This window comes from Narcine bancroftii, chromosome 3 (genome assembly GCF_036971445.1).
Source record: "Narcine bancroftii isolate sNarBan1 chromosome 3, sNarBan1.hap1, whole genome shotgun sequence".
Lineage (NCBI taxonomy): Eukaryota > Metazoa > Chordata > Chondrichthyes > Torpediniformes > Narcinidae > Narcine > Narcine bancroftii.
The window spans coordinates 369,903,209-369,926,465 of NC_091471.1; the positions used below are offsets into that span (position 1 = coordinate 369,903,209).

General features: G+C 38.5%; 1 protein-coding gene across 8 annotated transcripts in view; it reads right to left on the reverse strand.

Annotated features, from left to right (window-relative positions):
- The window catches only part of tnrc6c1 (trinucleotide repeat containing adaptor 6C1), a 142,194-nt gene that overhangs the window by 75,468 nt on the left and 43,469 nt on the right, over positions 1–23,257 (reverse strand). For 7 of the 8 annotated variants that reach the window (XM_069930290.1, XM_069930289.1, XM_069930286.1 and 4 more), the window contains exon 4: positions 13,405–13,752. In XM_069930290.1, the coding sequence (XP_069786391.1) occupies positions 13,405–13,752 (348 nt within the window). Of the gene's footprint in view, positions 1–2,943; positions 3,077–13,404; positions 13,753–23,257 lie in introns of those variants that run through there. The other variant, XM_069930291.1, reaches the window with a different exon arrangement.

Sequence of the window (23,257 nt, forward strand, 5' to 3'; positions counted from 1 at the left end):
GGGACGGTGACCACAGTGGTAGTGAGGGGCTCGAAGGCTGAAGTACACACAGGCAGTGGACAGTTGATGAGGCGAAGTGAGAAATCCATACAGACTGCAGGCACCAGGAGTCAAGAGACTGACTTGACTGCTGGAGTCTGGCTGAAGGGGTACCAGTTATCGGAAACAGAATGTGAGATGGAACCAAAGGCTTCCTGATCATGCCATAAGTTTGGATCCGGAGCTTGGGGTGCCGATAGTTTGGACAGAAGGCTACGCGGCTGAGAAGGCTGCGGTAGCGCTGGAGGCGAATCCAGTGCGAGTCGGGCGGGCGAGAGACCGGCAGCGCGAGTGGAAGGGGGTGGGGGTGGATATGGCAGCACAATTCTGGCTTTCCAAAATCTGGAAAAATCCAAAATTCAGAACACACCGTCCCCCAAGGGTTCCGGTACTAATCATTGAAAGTGGCTGGGAAGGGGGAGAAAGCCGTGAACAAAATATACACGAAAAGCAAGAAAGTCCTCCGAGTCCGTTTATTTCTGATTACCACATTGGAAGCAGGATATGAGGATGAGAGGGGTCCAGGAAAGATTGAATCACATGTTGATAGGGTGGTGAAGAAGACATTTAGTATGTTGGCTTTCATAAATCAGAGCATAGAATACAGGAGTTGGGATGTTATGTTGAAATTGTTCAAGGCATTGGTGAGGCCAAATTTGGAATATCGTATGCAGTATAGAGAGAGAGCAGAGGAGGTTTACAAGAATGTTGCCAAGGTTTCAGGGTTTGAGTTACAGGGAAAGGTTGAGCAGGATGGGACTTTATTCCCTGGAACATAGAAGGCTGAGGGGTGATTTGAAAGAGGTATTCAAAATTATAAGGGGGACAGATAGAGTCAATGTGGATAGGTTTTTTCCACTGAGAGTAGGGAGATTCAAACAAGAGGGCATGGATTCAGAGTAAAAGGGGAAAAGTTTAAGGGAATTTCTTCACGCAGAGAGTGGTGGGGGTATGGAATGAACTTCTGGCAGTGGTGGTAGAAGCGAGCTCGATGTTAATATTCAAGGAAAGGTTGGATAGGTGTCTGAACGGGAGAGGTGTGGAGGGTTATCGGCCAAATGGGGGTCAGTGGGACTAGGTGGGAGAAGATGTTTGACATGGACTAGTAGGGCCAAACTGGCCTGTTTCTGTGCCGTAAATGGTTATAAGATTTATGAGAACAGTTCCTGAATTGAACAGCAATAAATCCAAATACAGATTAGTGGGGTTATTTTCTTTGAAGAGGAGGAGAAATCAGAGGGTCTTGAACAGAATGGGCTTTGGAAGGTCCAAGGATTAGAGGTGTCAGGTACAAAATAGTGTTTGAACCTGGAATGCACTGCCTACAGATACAGTGAAGTCAGATTCCATTGTGCCCTTCAAGAGAGGCAGATAAACACAATCATGAAACATTTCAAAAGACTACAGAAGAGGTCAGGAGTGAAACTTGTCAGTGTGGACAATATACTGAATGATCTTCCTTCAGAATGCTCATTATTCTAACATTTAGGAAATTATGGCAATCAAGCAAACCCTATGGTTTTTGGAGAAGGAACATTTAATGCATTATTTCCAGTTCTTTGAAGATAAAACAAGAGTGGAAAAAGAAACAATAGATGTCATTTATTTTGTTTCCCCCCACCCCAGAAGACATCATTAAGATGCTGTATAATTAAAAGTTTATGAAAGACGAATAGTTCGAGGCACTGAAGGTCATATAATGATTTGTTTCAGGAATTAGATAACAAAAACCCGAGTTAGGATGAGAGGATCATTAGCTATATCGAATGTTAGTCCCCTTACTGAAGGAGTAAAATGCCACATTGGAGATAAAGCAGATAATGTTTATCAGGTTGAGTCCTGTACCAAAAAGGGTGCTGCACTGACAGAATATTGATTTTGTTTTAGGCCCATTCTGTTCAACATCTAAGTTACAACACACAATTCTGAACAAAATTGAGATTGTGATGGTGAAATTATTGTATATTTCTCTTTGTGTGATCATCTCAAACTTGAGGGGACAATTTCAAAATAAGGGATCACCCATCAAGACCACGAACGTCGAATTTCTTCTCAGACTTCCTGGAATTTTTCATCCTAGAAAGCTATATAGACATTAAGTATTTTCTAAGGGGAGAATGACAAGCTTTCACATCATTTGGAAGTCAAAACAGAATGCAGAGCATGTGGAGGCCAAGATTTCATTAGTGATATTCTTATTGAATGTCAGATCAGTCAGTATCAAGAGGCCAATTTACACATTTTTCATCTATATTACAATTCTACATAAATATTTATTTCTAAGACATTAATTGTTGAGCAGATAACAGTATCAAACTGAACAGATTTGTGTACTCAGAAAATTCAAGCTATCAAAAAGAATTTTCATTGAAGCAGCCCAAATGAAATCATGTTCTCATGATGGTTATTTCAACAAGGGTTAAAATTGTTCTCCTGAAGCAAGATGGAACATTTCAAGAATGGGGCAGTTACTACAACAACTAGGTAAATAATGGCTTGGTAGGAAAGCAGAAATATCAGAAATAACTCCTTTCATTATAGTTATCGTATCATAAAAATGAGACAACTAACCCTCAATTACCACCAATGCAAGTACCCTGTTGAACAGAAACAGTTTAAGAGGAATTGAAGACATCTGGGTCAGGTAGAGGATAAGGAGGAGAGAGCTTTCCATCGTTTTTTTTGTTTCCTTCACTGACTGAATTCAAATAATGGAAGACTGCATAGCTGGATGAATGGGGGTCCCAAATTAGATGATCATTTGAATCCATCCCAAAAACAAACACAGTAACTCCAGGAATCAGAATCTTACTTCAAAATATTGTAAATTTCAACTTTTGATCTCCTTGCTTATTGTGGCTCTTTTCTGATTATGACTGATCTTTTACCTGGACAGGCCCTTACCTTGTAAAATTGCCGGTGCCCTTGGTTCTTGGCAGAGGCATTGGTTATAGAATAGTTTTTCTTTACATTCAGGCTGAGTCTGCTCTTCTACTCTTCCTTGCATTTCTTCATTTTCTTTATGACATTTTCCCCTCTCCCAGCAAAAAGAAATGTGGATAACTTTCAAGCACAAAACTTTTGGCCATTTATCAAATACAAGCAAGACTCATTTGAAGGCTCTTTATTATTATGGAGATTACATTGTGTTCCCTACAAAAATGCATAGATGCATTTATTTAAACAAGGCTTAAGCTACTACACAATAATCAATGGGAATCATTACTTTTCTTTGTTCTTCGCTCTGGAACACTGATGTCAAATAGCAATCCTGCAGTATCAGTTCATAATTTATGTAGGGATTAAATTCATGACCTCCTGCTTTAGCAGGAATGCTTTCAAAGCTTTCAATTTATATAAGAGCATTAAAATGCTCAAATTCCAAAACATTAAAAAAGAAATTGTTCTCTAATTTCACATCACAGGGAATCAGTGTTTAGATGTCAATTATATTACTCATCATTTTATGAAAATCAAAAAATATTTTAAAACTTGAATGTTATTCAAAAGGTATCATTAAAACTTACCATTTTATGAATAATAAAACTTAACCATTAAGAGGCAGAACAAAACTGAAAGCCAATCACACATCTGTAGAATCTTTTTACCACACTGTCTGGTCAAAAAGCACAACTCCATGAGATCAAACTAATGTCATTTTGAACTTCAGTTTAAAAAGGTATCTCGTCCAATGACGTATTTGTTAATTGGCTTTCTTACTGTGTTTACAAAGGTTGCAGTATCCCTTTAACAAACAGCCACCTTATGACGCCATTTTCTCGGCCAACTATTTCAGAACGTATGCAGTAGTTTTCTATTGTAATGCAATACATTGCAACAAAGCAACAATTACTGAGCATTTTCCTGATCCACAAGAGACTGATATCAAAAATAACTAGAAGTTAACACCCAAGCATTCCTGGCTATGCTACATTTTGTGCAAAATGCTTTCAGATTTGTACCTACTAAATGCTTGTCAGTGCTGTTTCAACATGTCAGCTGAGTGCAGTGTAAACCTCATCCTGTCTGCATGCTAGATGCCGCTGTATATGCTGTTGACAACTTGCATTTGCTGACAACTAGCCTGCCCTTGGTTGAAATAAGTCTTTCTGGAGGTGGGATTCAATATCAATGGCAAAAATCCAGCTTTATTATCTAATTACTGATGACATTAAACTCATCTTCCTATCTTTAAATTCTTTGATTGTCATGAAACATTTTCTTCTAGCAATGCAATTAGCACCAGCTGGTTTTTGAAAGTCAGCCAAAAAAACAACCGCATTCAGTGGTTGGCTGCATGCAAATAAGCTTCTGCTGTATGCCTTTTGAAAACATCAGCCGTCCTTGTTTGGCACAGCATCACAGCACGAACATTTATTATGGAACAAATATATACATGGGATTTAAGGTAGTTTCAACATTTACTGTCTAACCTGGTTGACACTGAAACGAAGCAGGTTTAAAAATTATCACTGGAAAAAAATAGCTTTAAAAACAAAACCAAGCATATTCCACTCCAAAACATTTTATTCAATGCTTGCTGAATTATACCCACAAGAACATTGCCTGATGGAATCCTTGGATGGAAAGACACAATTTATGGTTCAGCTACACCTTGTCAACATATGCCAATTTCTGCACAGGATTGTAGGAACAATAGCTCCACTACCAAAACACCTTTTTTGCTGGCATAAGTGTAAATGATAACAGAATCTGCAAGACAAACCAAGGCAGGAGAATTCATCATGTTGTTCAATTGCCAAGGTGAACTGAAGGACATGGAAACCTGCCTATCAAAGAGCAAAAACAGGTAACTTGGTTGCTAGGCCACAGTACTTGTTATCTAGATTGAATTGTAAACCAAGCTTAAAGCACTACCAGCTTCTTTGGAATAAGGAGTGTATCCAACTGTTACATGAATATGTAGTACAGAAAAAAAAATGAAACCATGCAGATGCAGCACATTTAAAGGTATAGAAAACAGAAATTCTACCTTCTGCAATTTGTAGGCAAGTACCCTTTTTAGAATTAATGTACTGAGAATTATGATCCATTCATTTTACCTGTACAAACAGCTACACAATCACATTATTTTTGCAATTATACAAACAAATGTTTCATTCCACAACATTCTCCATTTGGATAGCATTGTTTTATTGTAGTGAAATATTCCACGGCACTTCAAAAGGAAAATATGATAGGAATTCCATCAATAGGACAGGTGACTAAAAGCTTAAGTTAGGTGTCCATTTCAGGACTTATCCGTACTTAGCAAGAAGATAAGTCAAAATGTTTCTGGAATTGTGAAGATGGATCAGTTACTCTCGACGATTTTGACATCTATGCCTTTCTACATACCTCAATGCTAGCTATTTGACCTAAACGGGTGGGCAAACAGGCAGGGAGACAGCATGTGGTTTAATGAGTAAAATAACATTTATTAGATAGAATACCTGAAAATCAGATTGCAAAGTACCTTTAAGTGCTAATTGTGCACACTTTATTTTTACCTATAGGACATCGCCCATAAATCTTCAGTAGCGTGAAATTACAGCCAACATAAAATGGGATCAGGGATAAGGTCTGCTTGATTCACAATCAATTGACAGACCCATTACTTTAAATTCCATTACCAGCCTTGTCTATTGAGCTGGAAAGCTCCAAGCTGGGAAGAACCAGGAGTACAATGGTTTTCTTGCTATTTGATAGAATACTGTATTCCTATCAGATGATCTGAGTGGGCAGCTTCAGAGTTAGCTGCTATTCAAAATTTACAGACTGGACTTAAACTAAAATGAAGAGTTTTCTTCCCCATTTGGCTGCTGAATACCCCTATCAGTAGAGCCACCTGCATGGCAATGGTGACCAAGTACAAAGGAGCAGCAGCAGACCTGCTCATCTGCAAATAAGCTTCAGCCATTGAAAGCATGACATCCTACCTAGACTTTATCCAAATAAAAAAATTTTTGCAGGATCCATTTTTCCACAAGCATGTCACCACAGTTGTAGCATTCTGCAAGACCTTATCCATCATCTTGAAACCAGATTCAGTGGAGTCAATGCCATATTGTCACTTAAAATCCTCATTAGAGAACCATTCCAAGTACTCCAGTACATCTTTGCTATGTACAGTGACCTCCATAATGTTTGGGACAAAGACATTTTTTTTCCTTTATTTGCTCTTGTGCTCCCCAGTTTTAAATTTGTAATAAAAAATTTGCATGTAATTAAAGTGCACATTCCTGATTTCATTCAACATTATTTCTATACATTTTGGTTTCACCATGTAGAAATTACAGGACTTTTTACTCATGGTCTTCCCATTTCAGGGCACCATAATGTTTTGGATATTTGGCTTCACAGGTGTTTTAAGTACTCAGGTATGTTTAATTGTTTCAAAGGTGCAGGTATGAGAGCTAAGCTTATACATCTCAGCATTTGATTACCTCTGGAGTCTGTAGTCACCATTTTTCAACACGAGGACCAGAGCCGTGCTGATGAAAATCAAAGAAGTCATTATGAGGTTGAAAAACAAGAATAAAACAGTAAGAGACATCATCCAAATCTTCTGATTACCAAAATCAACTGTTTGGAACATCATTTAGAAGAAAGAGCAGACTGGTTACCTCCGTAAGCCAAGGAAGACCCTCCACTGCTGATGACCAAAGAATCCTCGTCATAATAAAGAAACAAAATCACAAACGTATGTCCGACAGATCAGAAAGACTCTACAGGAGGTTGGTGTGGATATGTCAATAACTACTGTTCGCAGACTTCATGAACTGAAATATATAGGCTATAGTGTACATAGAAAGGATGGCCAGATTAGTTTGCTAAAAAGTATTTAAAAGAGCCTGCAGACGAGACCAAAATTAATCTGTTATAAAAGTGATGGCAAGAGCAAAGTGTGAAGGCATAAAGGAACTTCCCAAGATCCAAAGCAAATCATCTTTGCCTTGGTTTGCATCTTGCAGTATAGCCTCTGTATTTCTGTTCATGAAGTCTTCTGCGGACAGTTGTCATTGGCACATCCACACCTGGCTCTTGAAGAGAGTTTCTGATCCGTCGGACATACATTTGGGAACTTTTCTTCATTATGATGAGAATTCTTCTGTCACCAGCAGTGGAGATCTTTCTTGGAGTACCAGTCCCTTTGCGATTACTGAGCTTTCCAGAAAGCTTTTTTCTTTTCACTGATGTTCCAAACTGTTGATTTTAGTAATAATAAGGTTTGGGCAATGTCTCTTCCTGTTTTAATCTTGTTTTTCAGCCTCATATTGGCTTCCATGACTTTCATTGGCACAACCACACCCCTAATAGCCTGAATACGACAGAGGTGGTCAGATCTCGGAAGCTATAAGGAGGCTCAGGACCGGCCAGTATTTGGTAGGTTTCTGTGGGGGGTGCTGGTCAAAGTGGTGACTTTTTGTCTGCCTTACAGTAGACAAAAGTTCAAGAATTTCATATAGGTTACATTCTAAATGTAGTATTACATGGTCCTCATGTTGAAAAATGGTGACTAGACTCCAAAGGTGATCAAAAGCTTCGAAGCAAGCCTAGCTCTCTTATACCTACACCAATGAAGCAATTAAAAATACTGAAGTACTCACAAACACCTGTGAAGCCCCATGACCCAAACATTATGGTACCCCGAACTGAGGGTCTTTGGCTTGGCTTCGCAGACGAAGATTTATGGAGGGGTATGTCCAAGTCTGCTGCAGGCTCGTTGGTGACTGACAAGTCCGATGCGGGACAGGCAGGCACGGTTGCAGCGGTTGCAAGGGAAAATTGGTGGGTTGGGTGTTGGGTTTTTCCTCCTTTGTCTTTTGTCAGTGAGGTGGGCTCTGCGGTCTTCTTCAAAGGAGGTTGCTGCCTGCCAAACTGAGGTACCATGTGGACTTTAATTATATGTGAATGTTTTGATTTCAAATTTAAAACTGGGGAGCACAGGGGCAAAGGAAAAAAAGTGTCTGCCCCAATTTGGTACAGAAGTCATATTGGACTCATTATGAAGAAATTACTTATTTTGAGCCCAAATCAGCATCTTCCACAAGGACATGCAGTTACTAACTGCATTCTTGTTGCCATAAAGGGCATCCATCAAAAATCTTGAGCTTTTCAGTAACAGAAAAGGTTTCAATGTTTAGCTTGTTGAGGATCGCGAGAAGAATTTCTTGACCTTGTATATCTCGAGATATGCAAAGCTTTGTATATCCTCTTTGTAATCCATCCATATCAAACACAATTGATCTCTGCTCTGTTTGTTCTCAAATTGATTGCTGTCATATCCATTTCCTAAATGTATAGTGATCCATAATCTGCATGAAGTACATCATTCAATGAACAATTCTCCTCTGCAATACTGTCAATGTATGCAGTTTACTTTGAAGACAAAATTACTTTCCTCAAGTATTCTCACTCCTGGAGAAGACCATTTTCAGCAAGTTTGTTGGGCTCCCTGGCACAGCACCTTCTCAGCAGGCGTCTTATATGTTTGGTTTCCGTGAAAGTGTAAATCACCCCAACTAAGCCGACAGCCTACATCTCCTTTATTGTTTCCATAATACATTGCTACTGCCCAGCCACCATAGGAAAATTGCTGAAGTGAGATGGGGGACCTGTTTTAGTACTCTTTTCTGGTGCAAGACTAACTTTCAAGAGAATCTAATATGGCATGATCACCAAATACAAACATCTTACAGTGCACTAAATATTTCTCACTCAAAGACTTGTGTGCTTCAACAAAGTTATTTCCAGAGCATTTGAAGTATCATGAGATTTAAAATACAACTGAAACAAACAGACACACACTAATGTACACAGCACACAAGCACAGTGTGATAGTACAGATTCTATCACCAATGTGTCTATGTACAGATTGTAGTGTAGGATGACTGTGATTGGTTGAGAGTGTAGCCACACCCACTGCCAGGTCTTAAAGGATTGCTCCCAGCCAGACCAGGTCATTCTAGACTGGTCGACCTACTTGTGATATGCTCCAGTCTTCTAGTTAATAAAAGCCTTGGTTTGGATCAACAAGTCTTTGGTTCTTTCGACGCGCTCTACACACAGTAGACCAAGAAATGAGGGTTTAACTTCTTCAACACCCATTGGCACTGTACACTGCATTACTAAACGAGCACATGAATTTGATCTCCAGGTACACTGCTGCTAAGGATCCAGGTTGGTCCCATTGCAGTTGGCCCTCCGGAGCTGCCCATGGCTCACAGCCAGAGTTCAGCAATGGTCACAACTAATGTACATATATACAGCAATAATACATAAATAACTACACATCGGGTGCAAATAAATTACTGTTAAGCATTCTCAACTCCCAATTGGGAATGCAAGGGTTAAACACATAGAACCCACCAACCCTCTATCCCTAACAGGCACAGCACACAAACAGTAAATGAATGACAACAAAACAGTATATCAAATGAATGCTCTCCAGCATTACCCACAACTTTGGATCCGGGACAGGCTCACTGCATTTGGCCCTTCAGTGGGGCCAGTGGCCTGCAGTGAAGTGATGCTCTTCATGCAGCACCAAGAACAAAGAGCACATCCGAGAGACTGTACGTGCTTGGCCTTTTCAATGCAAGACCCATCCACATGACCTGTGAGGACCAATTGTGCATCAGCCTCCCTGTGGGCAGATATAACCATTGATCGTCCAGGTGTCAATCAATTACACGACAGTTGCTAGGGCCAATCACACATCAGCTTCACAGGTAGGCAGATCTACCCCTTGATTGGCATGTAAGGTGACTTCAGACCAGGTTCCAGATGAAGAAGTCACATGACCCTCCACAATCTCACCATATTCCAGACAGAGAGTCCACATGATCCTCCACAATCCATATTACACAAGGATGTTCACTTAACCTGGAGGTTTAACAATGTTCCTGGATCAATTCCTAGTCTCTTCTGGTGTAAATTAACCCCATCAAGGTATCAGAGACAATCAGAAGAAAACTATCTGGTAGCTATCCAGCAATTTCTGTTGAAAATACATTTAAAACATCTAGAGAGTTCATTGAGGCTCTTCTTCGCCACCCCCACAGCAAAATCTGCCCTTGCCAAGCCATGTGGCCACTTATTGTTAAAGCTCTATGCTTGTATGGCTGGGTTTACTGTATTTGCAAGGTATCCGGACTACAGACTTCAATATAGAAATGAAATACAATTACAGACATGGAAAAGAATAAATAATACCAGAAAAACTTTACAGTTACACACAGCAAAGCACTTTTTTAAAGAAGACTTAATCTATAACCTGTGTCTCAAATACAAAACAAAAGTGATAGAACACCTCTGCAGGCTGACATTTTGGTTTCTGAGGATGAGCAGATGGTTACTTAGCCATGATAATAATCAGCTTTAAATTTGTGATGCAATTCCCTGCTCGGTAGTCAACTCATCATAACAGATAAAACTAGATTGGCATATTATATATCTTAATTTGTATCAGTCAGATATTGCTCTCAATAAGGTTTGAGAAATCATTTAAAAAATGCTTTAAATTCTTGTCCCATAAACAATGAAAAAGTTGGTAACTTCTTATGAATAATGAAAAAAATGGTCAAGTTATTTCTGAAAAAAAAATCATCTATGTTTAGGCCAAACATTTCATAACTGACATTCTCTTGTCAGAAATTTTCAAATGCCTCCTACCTAGTTGAAGTTTCAGGTGTTTGAAGGAATGTCTTCAACTTCAAGTTCTCGTAAATTGTTGTTTATGTGACCTTTATGATTAATTCCCCCAATGTTATGACAGTGAAGCCTTGAATAAAATTTATGTAAAATAAAAAAAAACTGCTAAGTTTTGGGGAGAGGTGAATGGAATTTGTTCTCATTTGCTAGAGTACAAACCTGGAACAGATGTTTATTGAACAGTTTCCTTTAATTATTTTCACTTGTGCCTCTATACCTCTTTGTGCATCGCATTATTCCAGAAATAGCAAAGAATGATAAACTGGATATTCACATTTTTTGGGGATGATGTGTAAATAATGCCTGGTTGCCAGATACTAGAATAGTTCAATCTCTTCTCTGGATGCAACTTACATATTTTAAATCTAAAAGGTGAGAATGTCGTCTCATTGCAACTGATAAAGATGGATTGGGGGGGTCACTTTCTGAAAGGTTATTTTAGCACAGCAGTTCTGTATTAGATATTGCTTAAGATCAGTTTCTTCATTCAGCAAAGCACCTGTTAGACAACAACTGTTGATAAGCATGTTGATTGTTGTGGATATTTTGGTGACCAGTTATAAATTCTTTGTCTTTTCATTCACTGACAATCTAAAATTTCAATGGGTTTTTAAAAAAGTTAAATTTAGACATACCGGATGGTAACAGGCCTTCCGCCCCATGAGCCTATGCCATCCAAATACCCCAATTAAACTACAAACCTTGTACATTTTGAAAGGTAGGAGAAAACTGGGAAACCTGGAGGCAACCCATGCAGATACGGGGAGAAGATACAAACTCTTACAGTGTTTGATTTGAATTATCATAACATTGTCTGCGTTATTTATGAAGGTCACAAACAATTTACGAGATCTTGGAGTTGTAGATATTCCTTCAAACCCCTGAACCTGTTCCACTAATTAAGAGTCATTTGCAGAATTCTGACAAGAAAATGTCAATTATGAGCTATTTTGGTCTAAACGTGGGGTTTTCCTTGCATTGAAAAGGATTTTTCTCTTCATCTTTTGAAGAGTGTTATTTGTTTTCTATGACCTGCCAGGACCTGCAGCTCCTACATCAACTATCTTAACAGTTTAATACCCGCCGACACGACTACAGGGCTTGGAATGAATAATACCTTGGAAAAGCCAATTTTTCATACTTTAGCACTTCATTGCAACTTCTACAGATTTGATGTTAGCTTTGGCTCGAATTGTTCTTTAAGCCAAAGTGATGTGAAATAAAAAATGAAGACATTTACGCCCATGTGTGTGGATCATTTTTCCACTGCTGACAGCTGTGCATGTTAGACTGTTAATTATACAATCACTTTGTGTACCATTCACAATCAACAAAATTACACCAGCATCCAAATGTTTAGGATATATACAAAATGGGAACCTGGATTAAGATTTATGAATGCTTTAAGCTACCATCCCATTTTTTAAGTTACAGCCTCTTATTTGGAGCGATTTCAACTTCGTTGATACTTTTTGTGAATTCTTCTGCTATCAAGAGGTCTGATCATTTTTTTGAGATTGTACAAGTGAGAGAGATGATAATGGTAATGTTGTAGATTTAATTCATTCAGAAGGCTTCCACAAGAGGTATCCTGTAAAGACTGAAGTCAGATGCACAAAAAAAGATTGGAGGAACTGTCTCAACACTGATAGAAGATTAGTCATCACAGGGAAAAACACTTTTTTTTAGGTCAAACCCTTACCCTATTTCTTGACCCTTTATTTATAATTTATATTGCTAACCTGGAGGAGAGGATAACGTGCTGATGATGTGAAAAAAGATGAAAGGGCATGCTGTAATGAGGATATTCAAACTTTGCAACTGGATAATTTAATATGGGAGAGTGTGAAGTCATGCATATCACTGAAATCATCTAAAGTCAGACATATCTAAAGAGCTATGGAGAACTGCTACAGAAGAAATATGGCCTGGAGCAGATACACGATGGTCAAATTGAATGATGGTTTAGGCTTGAGACACTGAGTGACCAAGTCCTGCTCTTATATTTTTTTCCCAGGTTATGGAAGACCTGACTTGTCAAAACCTGGCTTTATGTAAATTCTCCTTTTTTAAAAAAAAAATTATTAAAGTCAGAGAAATTCAAATATAAATTATGGACTATGGGTAGGAGGTAGTTAATTTAAAAGACAAACAGTCTTCAAAAAAATAAGTTTACATGAAACCTCCCTCCTTCACCTGAATGTTCCTTGTATTTTGTTTTACTTCAGATGTCCAGCTGAAAAGAGGCAAGGGGCTAGATCTGGCATGATCGTGGTGTTTAGGGAGGGGTGGGTCAAGGTTGGAGTCTCAAATAAAGCTCAAATAACTTATTTTTCTTACGTCTTTTAAGTTAAACCTATGGAAATGTCTTTTTATTTACTGTTCTTCACCCTATCTTGTATATTTATGTGAATGGAATCACAGGCAAATTCTCCAGTGAAAGTTCTGGGAGATTGTGACAAACTTTTACTTCACCACTTCAATCCAAATCCTGGCAGAGTTCAATATTAGGTCATGGTTTGGTGCAAAACCACTGATGTTTCCCTGTAGGATTTGGTCCATTGTTGATCTTCAAAAGCTTGGAATTTGAATTATAATCTATTATTGAACTAACTATTTACTAATTTAGGGTTTGAAGAGTCGTCTTACCAGTCTGTCCTTTACCAAGATGTTGGAGTTGCTGTGGTCCACCGGACGTCTGTTGAATGCTGTGCTGTGTCGAGTTTGCTGCCACTTGCCCTGTACCTTGTGCTAAACTATTGCTGATGGCAGTTGCAGGTGGCAATGGCTGCCCTCTTTTCAATAGCTGCTTCTGTTCTTGATGCCGGAAGCGAGGTGGCACTTCACGGGGCGGGTAACGAGACAAGGCCTGTTGCTGACAACTGGTAGAAGCTCGCTTGCCATTGCCATTGCTATTGAGGAGAGTGGTTGTGGAAGTACTGTTGGAGGAGTTGGCGGGCTGTGGCTGGCTTTGACTGGTCTTGGTAGTTTCTGGCACTGTCAGGAAAACAAATAAAATGCATTTGTTGAGAATTTACAGAGTAAAATAGATGTTTCTACCATTTTGTGTATTTTCAAATGAATGCTTCAGCGTTAAATTGTAGCCTGTACATGGTTGGAGTTTGTCACATCAGATTTTAATATGAAATGTGTGACATTTAAGCGCAAAGGAAGATCCATCCATTTTTAATCATTAAAAACAGGTCAAACAATGAAATAGATTTGCAGAAACCCCAACTATAAAGACTACTACTCTGGACAATGTACTTAATTAGATATTGAAAAATATTACAAGCGTGCCAATTCCATAACTGCACCAAGCTTTTGTGACTTTCAGTGTTCTCCTATGGTTGCTGCCTCAGCTGTTCTGCAAGGCAGACTGGTTATGGGGCAAGGACATAACCAGCAGATACCAAGGGCAATCTCTGGACTGCCAAAATGGTCTTCTGACAGCTCAATCTATCAGGATCCATCACAGTTTTTAAATGTCTCTGATCAAGAGAGACATTGAGAGGCAATTTAAAAAATGAATTATGAAGTTAGTTGAAATAGTCACTTTTATTTCAACTGGCTTAAAATTAAAAAAAATTTTCAATAAAAAGCAGGAACTGAATTAAAATCAATAATGCTGCAAGATGTGCTAGTTATAAATGGCCTAAGCCAATAGGTCAGATACAAAAGAAATGACGGTAGTGCAGGAAATCAGGACAAGAGAAGTTTGGTGATCTCCTGCGACGGCGATGAATGGAGAGATGGTGCAGATTAGAAATTTTAAATGAGAGCACAAATAAATGTATTAGCTTGTAAATCTAGTAGGTGAAACTACATGAATGGCCTCACTCTATATACCACTCCCTGGAAATGTTGAGATGACAAAAGTGACCCCAAAAAGTAGTCTGGCTGAATTTTCTAAATTATATTTAACAACCAAAAAAAGCTAAATTCTTGGAAATATCCTGAAATCATTTGATCTCAATCTTGACTATGTGATTGTAGAGTTTCTCTCTCGCTTCACTTTCCATGACTAGAAGAGGCACTGTGCAATTTCTGCTGATAACAAACCTTTGTTTGTCTTATGGTAGAATAAAGGAAATTTTGTGTAATATTGCATTTTCTTTTTAATTACACAATAAAAGAATCTTGCATCTTGAAACATTTTCAACTGTATAATACTGAAAATTACCAAGTACTCTGTACAAAATGGCAGTAACAAAATGGAGCTGTTGTAATAACAATACTGTGACTGTTGAAGATCCAGGAGAGTGGGGCACAGTGATACATTGCTTCTCTGTAGGGTCCTACTGCCTGGTCATAATGTCAATAGTCCCATATAGGCTTTAAACAGCCTGTTAAAGGATCTGGTGAGTTGTTTGAAAAAACATCTTAAAATCATAAGAGTCTGTGCCCAAGGTTAAGGCAGCAAAACCAGGAGGGGTTACAAACTCAGTGGACTGCCATAGGGCATCAAAGCAGGAGAACACTCTCCCACTAAGGAGAAGCCCATGAAAGGACCCCAGAAGGAAAGTGACCACATCAACAGGTCAAAGAGGGGCTCAGTGGCTGAAGGACACACACACAGGCCACTGAGACTAGTGACCAAAGGACTCAAACCATGACATGGGCTGCTGGAGACTCGTGGGAACCAGGTATCAGGATTTGAGGGCAAGAATATCTCCTGAAGGGGCCTCCAGTGCCAAAAGCTTTCTGAATGTATTGAAGGTTCAGTCTGGTAGCTCAGGTTTGCTAATGGATCGAACAGGAAGCTGTGCAGTTACCAAGGCTTCAGAAGAGCTGCAGGAGAATCCACAATCATTGTCTCTGGAGGGACTTTTTTGTTTCTCTTGCTCTTATTGTTGTGGGTGCCGGGCAATGCTAGTGGTGCCTTTTTGTGTGGTTTTATAGCAGGCAAAAATTGTTTAATTTTGTGTAATTACATTTTGGGTGTTAGTACATGACAATAAAAGAATCTTGAATCTGAATTGAATTTCAAGAGTACAACTGATTGAGAAAAATCATTGTTAGGGAGCAGAGAGATTTCAGAAAGTATACATTTAAATTTATGAATTTTAATAAACCAACTTTGAACAGGTGATGCTCATAAATTGTGATCATATTTTGAAGTTATAAGACGCAGCAGTTCAAACAAAGACCACTACATTGCACTCAACAAATGGAAGTGAAAATGATCACCATATTTATAGAGAACAACTAAAAGATATGGGGAATACAACCAGTGATATAGAGATAGTTAGAAAAAGAGCTATATTGATGGATTCCAATGAACTTTTCATCAAAAGTCCAAGCCACGAGATCACAAGGCCAATGAATTATAGAAAGTGGTAAAAATAACAGAAGAAACAGTAAAAGAGCAAAATTAGTGTAAATCAGTTTTAAGTAAATAGTACTTGAACCATGAAAACTAAAATACAGCAAAATCCTTGTTATCCAGAATTCAAGCAACCGGCAGCCTGAAGCAACCAGCAAATAATTGATCAATCCCAGAAAATAAATAGGTAAAAAATGCAGAAGTTTAAAATTGGTGCACCTTGTTGTTAGTTCGCCAGTCATGAAACACACAATCTCAAGTAACCTGAAAATTCACTTAACTGGCATCTACCAATTCCCATAGGTGCAGATATCATGGGTTTTACTGTAGAATAATTTGAGTGAAAATAAATTTGTGCATAGACTAGCAAAGTATTTAAAAAATACTAAATAAGGACAAGGGGTGACAATAGAGGCATATAAAATTATGAGGGGTTTAGGTGGGGTGAACACCAGCATCTTTTTCCTAGGGCAACAATAGCAAATACTAAGGACAGCTATTTTAGGGTAGTAGAAGTTCATGCGAGACATCAAAGGCAGGTTTTTTTTTATTTATCCAGGTGGGTACTAGAAAACTGCCAGGGGTGGTGGTGGTGGAGGGTAGTACCATCGGGACATTCAAAAGATTCTTAGGGAAAGGAAAGTAAGAGAAAGAGGTCTCTGGGTGTGAGGTAGGTTGACAAGAAAGATAGTTGTGGAGTAGGTTTACATCAGTTGGCATAACATCATGTGAAGGACATGAAATGTGTTGTAATGTTCTACGAAGATTTTTAAAAAAAATCATGTTGCAATTGCATATTCTGCTTCCACAGTGTTACAACCCCAGAGGACTCCAAAATCCAGCAGCAAAAGAAAGATACCAAGACGATGGTTACTTAAACAAAAATTGCTTTTAATTTTCTTTAAACATAATAACAAGATCAATCTTAAACTTATTACTATTAACTTAACCCTCTTCTAATTCTAAGTGCATGTGCATGTAATATATTTATCTTCAAGAAAGTTCTTTGTTTCACAGTCCAATCATTCACTTCTCCAAGTTCACCTGTTTCAGGCAATTCTCATACTGTGCACAGAATTTAACATTGATGAATCTTCATCAGGCTCTGGTGCTTAAAGTTAAATGGTTACCACTCAGGAAAGTTCTTGTTGGTTTTAAAGAGAAATTTGTTGCTCATTGGACACATATAAACTGATTTCCTCCAATCAGTCACTTCAGTGTCTTGCTGAAGAAACTTGCCTCATCATGGGTTTTCCAAAAGATAACTTCTTCCAGGTCACCAGAGTTCCTCTTGTTTCCCTCACTTCAGGAGAAACACTCGAGCCAGCCATTTCCTCTTGAAAGGACGACAAAGGTTTTGAACAGGCTGAATTCAGAACTCACAACCAGTCTTCAAAACCTCTCCCAAGGCTCCAAACCCAATCTTTGAAAGATATTATAAGTCCTTCTGAGCCTGGACTTTATTGCACACACACAATAGATCAGCATTCTTCATTGGTTCTGCAAAGCCAACTGGAGCCTCAATGCCTCGCTTCAGCAAAGCTCTTTCATTTTAAATGAGATGTCTTTTATGAAGTGTTATTCTGTTTGTGGTGACCTCCACTAAACCCCACAATCTCTTTTAAAGACATATTTATCCATAACCATACTAATATAACTTGTAACAACAGGAAATGACTAACCCAAGAATAGAAAGATTGATGAGGAATAAAGTCACAATTAATGGGGATTTGCAATTTCTTTACTCAAAGCTCCTGATAATTCCAGATTTCTCTGCTGGAAAAACTGTCCATCAACACTGTTAATATATATATATTTTTTTTTAAATTTTTTATGCCCATTCATCCAAATCTGAAGCTAATCCTCTTATTAAAATAATCAGCCTACCAAGTATGCATTGCTTGAACTGTCAGACACCAAAATTGCACAACAATCCAGATGTTGTCTCACAAAAGCCCTGCACAACTACAACAGAATTTCAATACTTTCTTTTAAATGCACATTCACTTTCTGGGTTTTTTAATGAATCAACAAGTTCTTTGTCGAGCACTTAAAATTTCTGTACAATTTTTAAAATGTGATTTTCTCATTCTCCTTTCCAAAGAGAATAACCCGAGTTTCCCCACAGAATAATTAATCTGGTACTTTCTGCCTACTCATTTAACCTACTTAAATTCAATTGCAAGCTTTGGATCCTCACAGCCTTACTTTCTCACACAGTTTCTTTTGTGGCTGACTTACGTTTTATACATTGCCCTTTCATTCAATTAATATCAATTATAAACATCTGAGTGCCTCCTGTTAATCCTTGCACCATCCTTCTAGCAACAATCTGTCAACCTGAGGAGACACTGGTATATTTCTTTCTGACATCCAACCAATTTGCATTACACAAATCCCAAAGCTCTTTAATAGCCTTGAGGTAGACTCTCAAATGCTTTTTGAAAATACACACCTGCATTTTGTAAGCAAACTATATGAAAAGGTGTGTTGTGATCTAATATATGGTTTTCAAAGGCTAGACAGGAAATAGCTACAGTCCTACATCCAGACCTTCTTGTCTGTTCTGCCATTCCCCAGGACTGTGCTGCTCTTCCACCTCAGCAGCATTTCCCTCATCATCATCACATTCTTCAATTCAGTTTATGATTTAGAAATCTTTCAATTTCAGTAAGTGAACCACTCACTCCTCTGAGAATTCCAAAAGGTCACCACCCTCGAACCCGAGAGTAAAACAGCCAGCCCCTTGGATGGGGACGATGAGCCCTAGTTGAAGACTCCTCACCCAGGTGAAACATTCTTGCTCCATCAAAGATGTAGAATTAGTTGCCTGGGCCGAATTGGAGTTTTGAAGGATGAGGGGCAGTCTAATATGACATACAATTATGAAATAGATGAGGTGGAAGTAGGAAGGTTGCTCCCACTGACAGATGAGACTAGAACTAGGGACATAGCCTTAAGATTTCAGACAGTAGATGAGGAAAGAGTAATGAATGTGGAGTTCTCTGTCAGATGAAGCAGCAGAGAATGCCTCATTAAATACATTTAAGACAGTAGTAGATCTGGATAAAAGGGAAATTAAGGGTTATAGGGAACAGGCAGGTAATTAGATCAGTCTATGGTTAGATCAGTGTAATCTGATTGAATGGTAAAGCAGGTTTGAGGGGCAAGATGGCTTTTCTTGCTGCTACTTCTGATGTTCTTATGCAGCTTGTTAATTCCTAGAAGAATTTTACAGACAAGATCTCCCTTCATTCTTTTAACAGAGAATAAGGTTCTGTAATAATGGCAGGCCATATTTGATATGTTTACTGGAGATTTTGGAGGATGCAACTTGCACAGTGGATAGGGGAAACAGGTGGATGCTGCAGACTGGGATTATCAGAAGTTGTGCAACATGATATTGTATAAAAGACTTAACCATGAGGATACATGGAGTTGCAGGTCATGTATTAGCATGGATATAGGATTGGTCAACCAATAGAAGAAAGTTAAGATAAATGAGCACTTCTGTGTTGTTAGCGAGCGATAAACAGAGTGCCATAGGGTGCAAGGCTAAGTTAGTGAACAAGGGTCTAGCAAATGAACTGAAATGTTGGTAAATGCAAGATCATCCACTTTAGAAAGAAAAAAAAAGATCAGGCTATACTTTAATGTGAAACCAATTCAACTTCTGAAAGCAATGTACTACATTTTTAATTAGTCAGTGATTGATTATTTATTTTAACCATTTTCTATTTTCTCGTACATTCTCAGAGAACAGGCACTTCAGCCCACAATGTTGTGCCAAACCACCCAAACCCACTGTACATCACACCCATAACCCTCTATTCTTATTGCATCCATGTGCCCATCTGAGCCTTTTAAATGCCTATATTGGTCTCCACCACCATACCTGCCAATGCATTCCAGAAACCCACTACACTTTAAAATTTATTCTTAAAATATTTATTCCTGATATCTCCCCTAAACTTTCTGCCCTTCACCTTATACAAGCTTGGGTATTCACAACTGTCACTGGCTGTCCACCCTATCTATGCCTCTCATAATTTTGTAGCCTCCAAGTCATCTCTCATCCTTCTTTGCTCGAAAGAGAAAAACCCTTGCTCTGCTAATCTTCCTTATAAGACAATCTCCAATCCAGGAAACATCCTGGTAAATCTCATCTGCATCCTCTCCAAAGCTTCCTGGAATGAGGCAACCAGAATTGAACATCATACCTGGAGGTGAGGGAATTGGAGGGTTACTGGCGGTGAGTGGGAGGTTTAAGCTAGTGGAGTTGTTCTAGTGAACTGGTGTGGAGGCGAAAGGCCGACATGGCCTGCTTCCACTCTGTAAATGGTTATATGGTTATATTCTAGACTAACAAGAGTTTTATTGAGCAGCAAGATTACCTCATGGCTCTTGAATTCAATCCCCTGACTAACGCAGCAAACTTGAGAGATCTATGGATTTGGACCCCAAGGTTCTTCCACATTGCTAAGAATCCTGCCATTAACCATGTTCATCACCTTTAAGCATGACCTTTGAAAATGCTTCTGTTTCCACTTATCCAATAATACTCCATCTGCCAATTCTCCATCCAGCTCTGAATTCTGTTGTAACCCACAACAACCTTCTACACTATCCAGAACATCTCCAATTTTCATGTCATCAAACTTACTGACCCATTTTTTCACTTCTTCATCCAGGTCATTTATAACAAAAATCATAAAAGAGCAGGGGTCCCACAAGAGATCCCAGTGGAACTCCACGAGGCACTGAACTCCAAGTAGAATAGGTTCCATCTATTATTACCTATTGCTTTTAGCAAGCAATTCTGAATCCATACAGACAAATTTCTATGGATCCCATTCCTCACAACTTCTGAGTAAGTCTACCATGGGGGACCTTGTCAATATGCCTTTCTAAAATCCATATACTAGTATACCATATCTACCACCATACCTTCAATTTATTTTTTTCACATCAAAATAAATAAAAATCATTGTTTTCTTTCAGATGCAATTCTGTCAGTTACCTTTTTTAAAAATTATTTATGTGCTTTGATCGGAGGCTCTGTCATGTAAAACCACATTATTTTAAAGAAGCTCTTCGAAAGTCATTGTTTTACAGGCACATTATGGGGTTGGGGGGGGGGGGGGGGGGAGGGTGAAGGGATACCGCTGGCTGGCTTGAGTAAAAGGATGTGGCATTCCAAGTAAAAGGCAGTTTTCAACTGTGTTGATATTTAAAAATGGAACTGAATTTTTTTTCTTAAACCCCTTGAAGTATAAGGGTGTTATAGTCATACAGCACAGAATAATACCTTTGGCACAACTCATCCATGCTGACCAAGTTGGCATCCTGGGCTAGTACTATTTGCTGCATTAGGGATACATCCTTTTAAAACAGTGGTTCTTTATTTTTCTCCCCACTCACATACCAACATAAGTAATCCCTTTATAACCACAGAGCACCTATGGGATCCTATGCCATAAGTACTCTGAAGTAAGGGATTCCAAAATGACATGCAAGTAGGAAAAAAAGGTTGAGTACCACTGTTTAAACCCTTTTCATCCATGTATCTGTTCAAATGAACTATAAACCTGGCCAGAAAAGAATACTCAAACACTTTTTTTTTACTGATAGCAATTCTATCAACTAGGGCAAGACTTCATAGTAGTTAGGTTATTGAATTTGTATCTAAAAGATTGACATTTATGATCTTAGAGGAAGTTTGAATTCCATGTACTAGTAATAAGAAAATAAATACCATACTGCCACAACATGCATTACAAAGCAGCAAATCTGCCATCCTTGCTCAATCTAAGCTGTATGGACTTTCAGATATCTTGAAATATCTCAGCTACTTGGATCAGCTTCAATGTAGAACAGACACCAATGCCACATCTTTAAAAAAAAATCTCATACAGAATTGGGTCGTGGCTGGTGAGATGTATAGTCTTCACTCGATTATATTAAATCATGTGAACTTGTCTTATAAACAAGTTTTTTTTTATTAAATTTTTTATTTTTCACACCATAAATCACATTATCCATGATATACACTATTTCTTTTTCACACATATACAGTGACTTTTTCTCCCCCCCCCCCTTCCTCCCAAGCCACCCCCCCATCCCCCCCCCCCATTCATTTTAGGTATACAATCTAGGTTGCATTAAGCCAGTCAGACAATGTTGTCATTCAACAAAATTACACCAGAAATTCTACTGAGTCCATTCTTTTCTTTCCTTCTCCTTCCATCAACTTAGGTAATGTTTGTCCCCGGTAGGTTTTCGCTATTGTATTTAATGTAAGGCTCCTATACTTGTTCGAATATTTCAATATTATTTCTTAACCTATATGTTATTTTTTCTAATGGAATACATTTATTCATTTAAATTTAGTAGTTTCTTCCTTTTAATTTGGTTATGTATTCCATTAATATTTAAAGTCATATAGTTCAGCGTAGCCCTTTTATATTTTGTTTATCTTCTCTTTCTGTTTTTCCATCATTACCTTTCCTCCTTTTCCATTTCTGTTTTCTTATTTTCAACTCTTTATAAGACAACATTCCTACAACATCCAACATTTTCCTTATTCTCCTATTTCTATCTTATTTATCCCCAATCTCCCCTTCACCTCCTGAGTTGTCCTTTATCCCTTGTCGGACAACCACATCTCCCCTCTCCATTTGGATTTGCGAATCCACTCGCAAGCGTCAACTGATTTTGCAGTGACCGCTATTTCCCCCCACCCCGCCCCCCCAGAAAAGATTTCACTTTTCATATGTCACAAAGGTCACCCTTTTAATTCCCTCCTTATTCTCTCTATTCCATTACCTTCCCTTATTAATTCTTGTCTATACTATCTATATTTTCCTCTAAGTACAGATACATTCACATATGCTCATTGTCTCTATTCACTCTTATACCTCTTTACCCGCATACATATCAATCGTGATCATTTTTACTCTCATTACCCGTCTTCATCCCTCAGTCTATTTTTGTCTTTACCCACATACATATCAATCGTGATCATTTTAACTCTCATTACCCGTCTTCCTCCCTCAGTCTATTTTTGTAATTGTTCTGCAAATTTTCGTGCTTCTTCTGGATCCGAGAATAGTCTGTTTTGTTGTCCTGGAATAAATATTTTCAATGCCGCTGGATGCTTTAGTATAAATTTATACC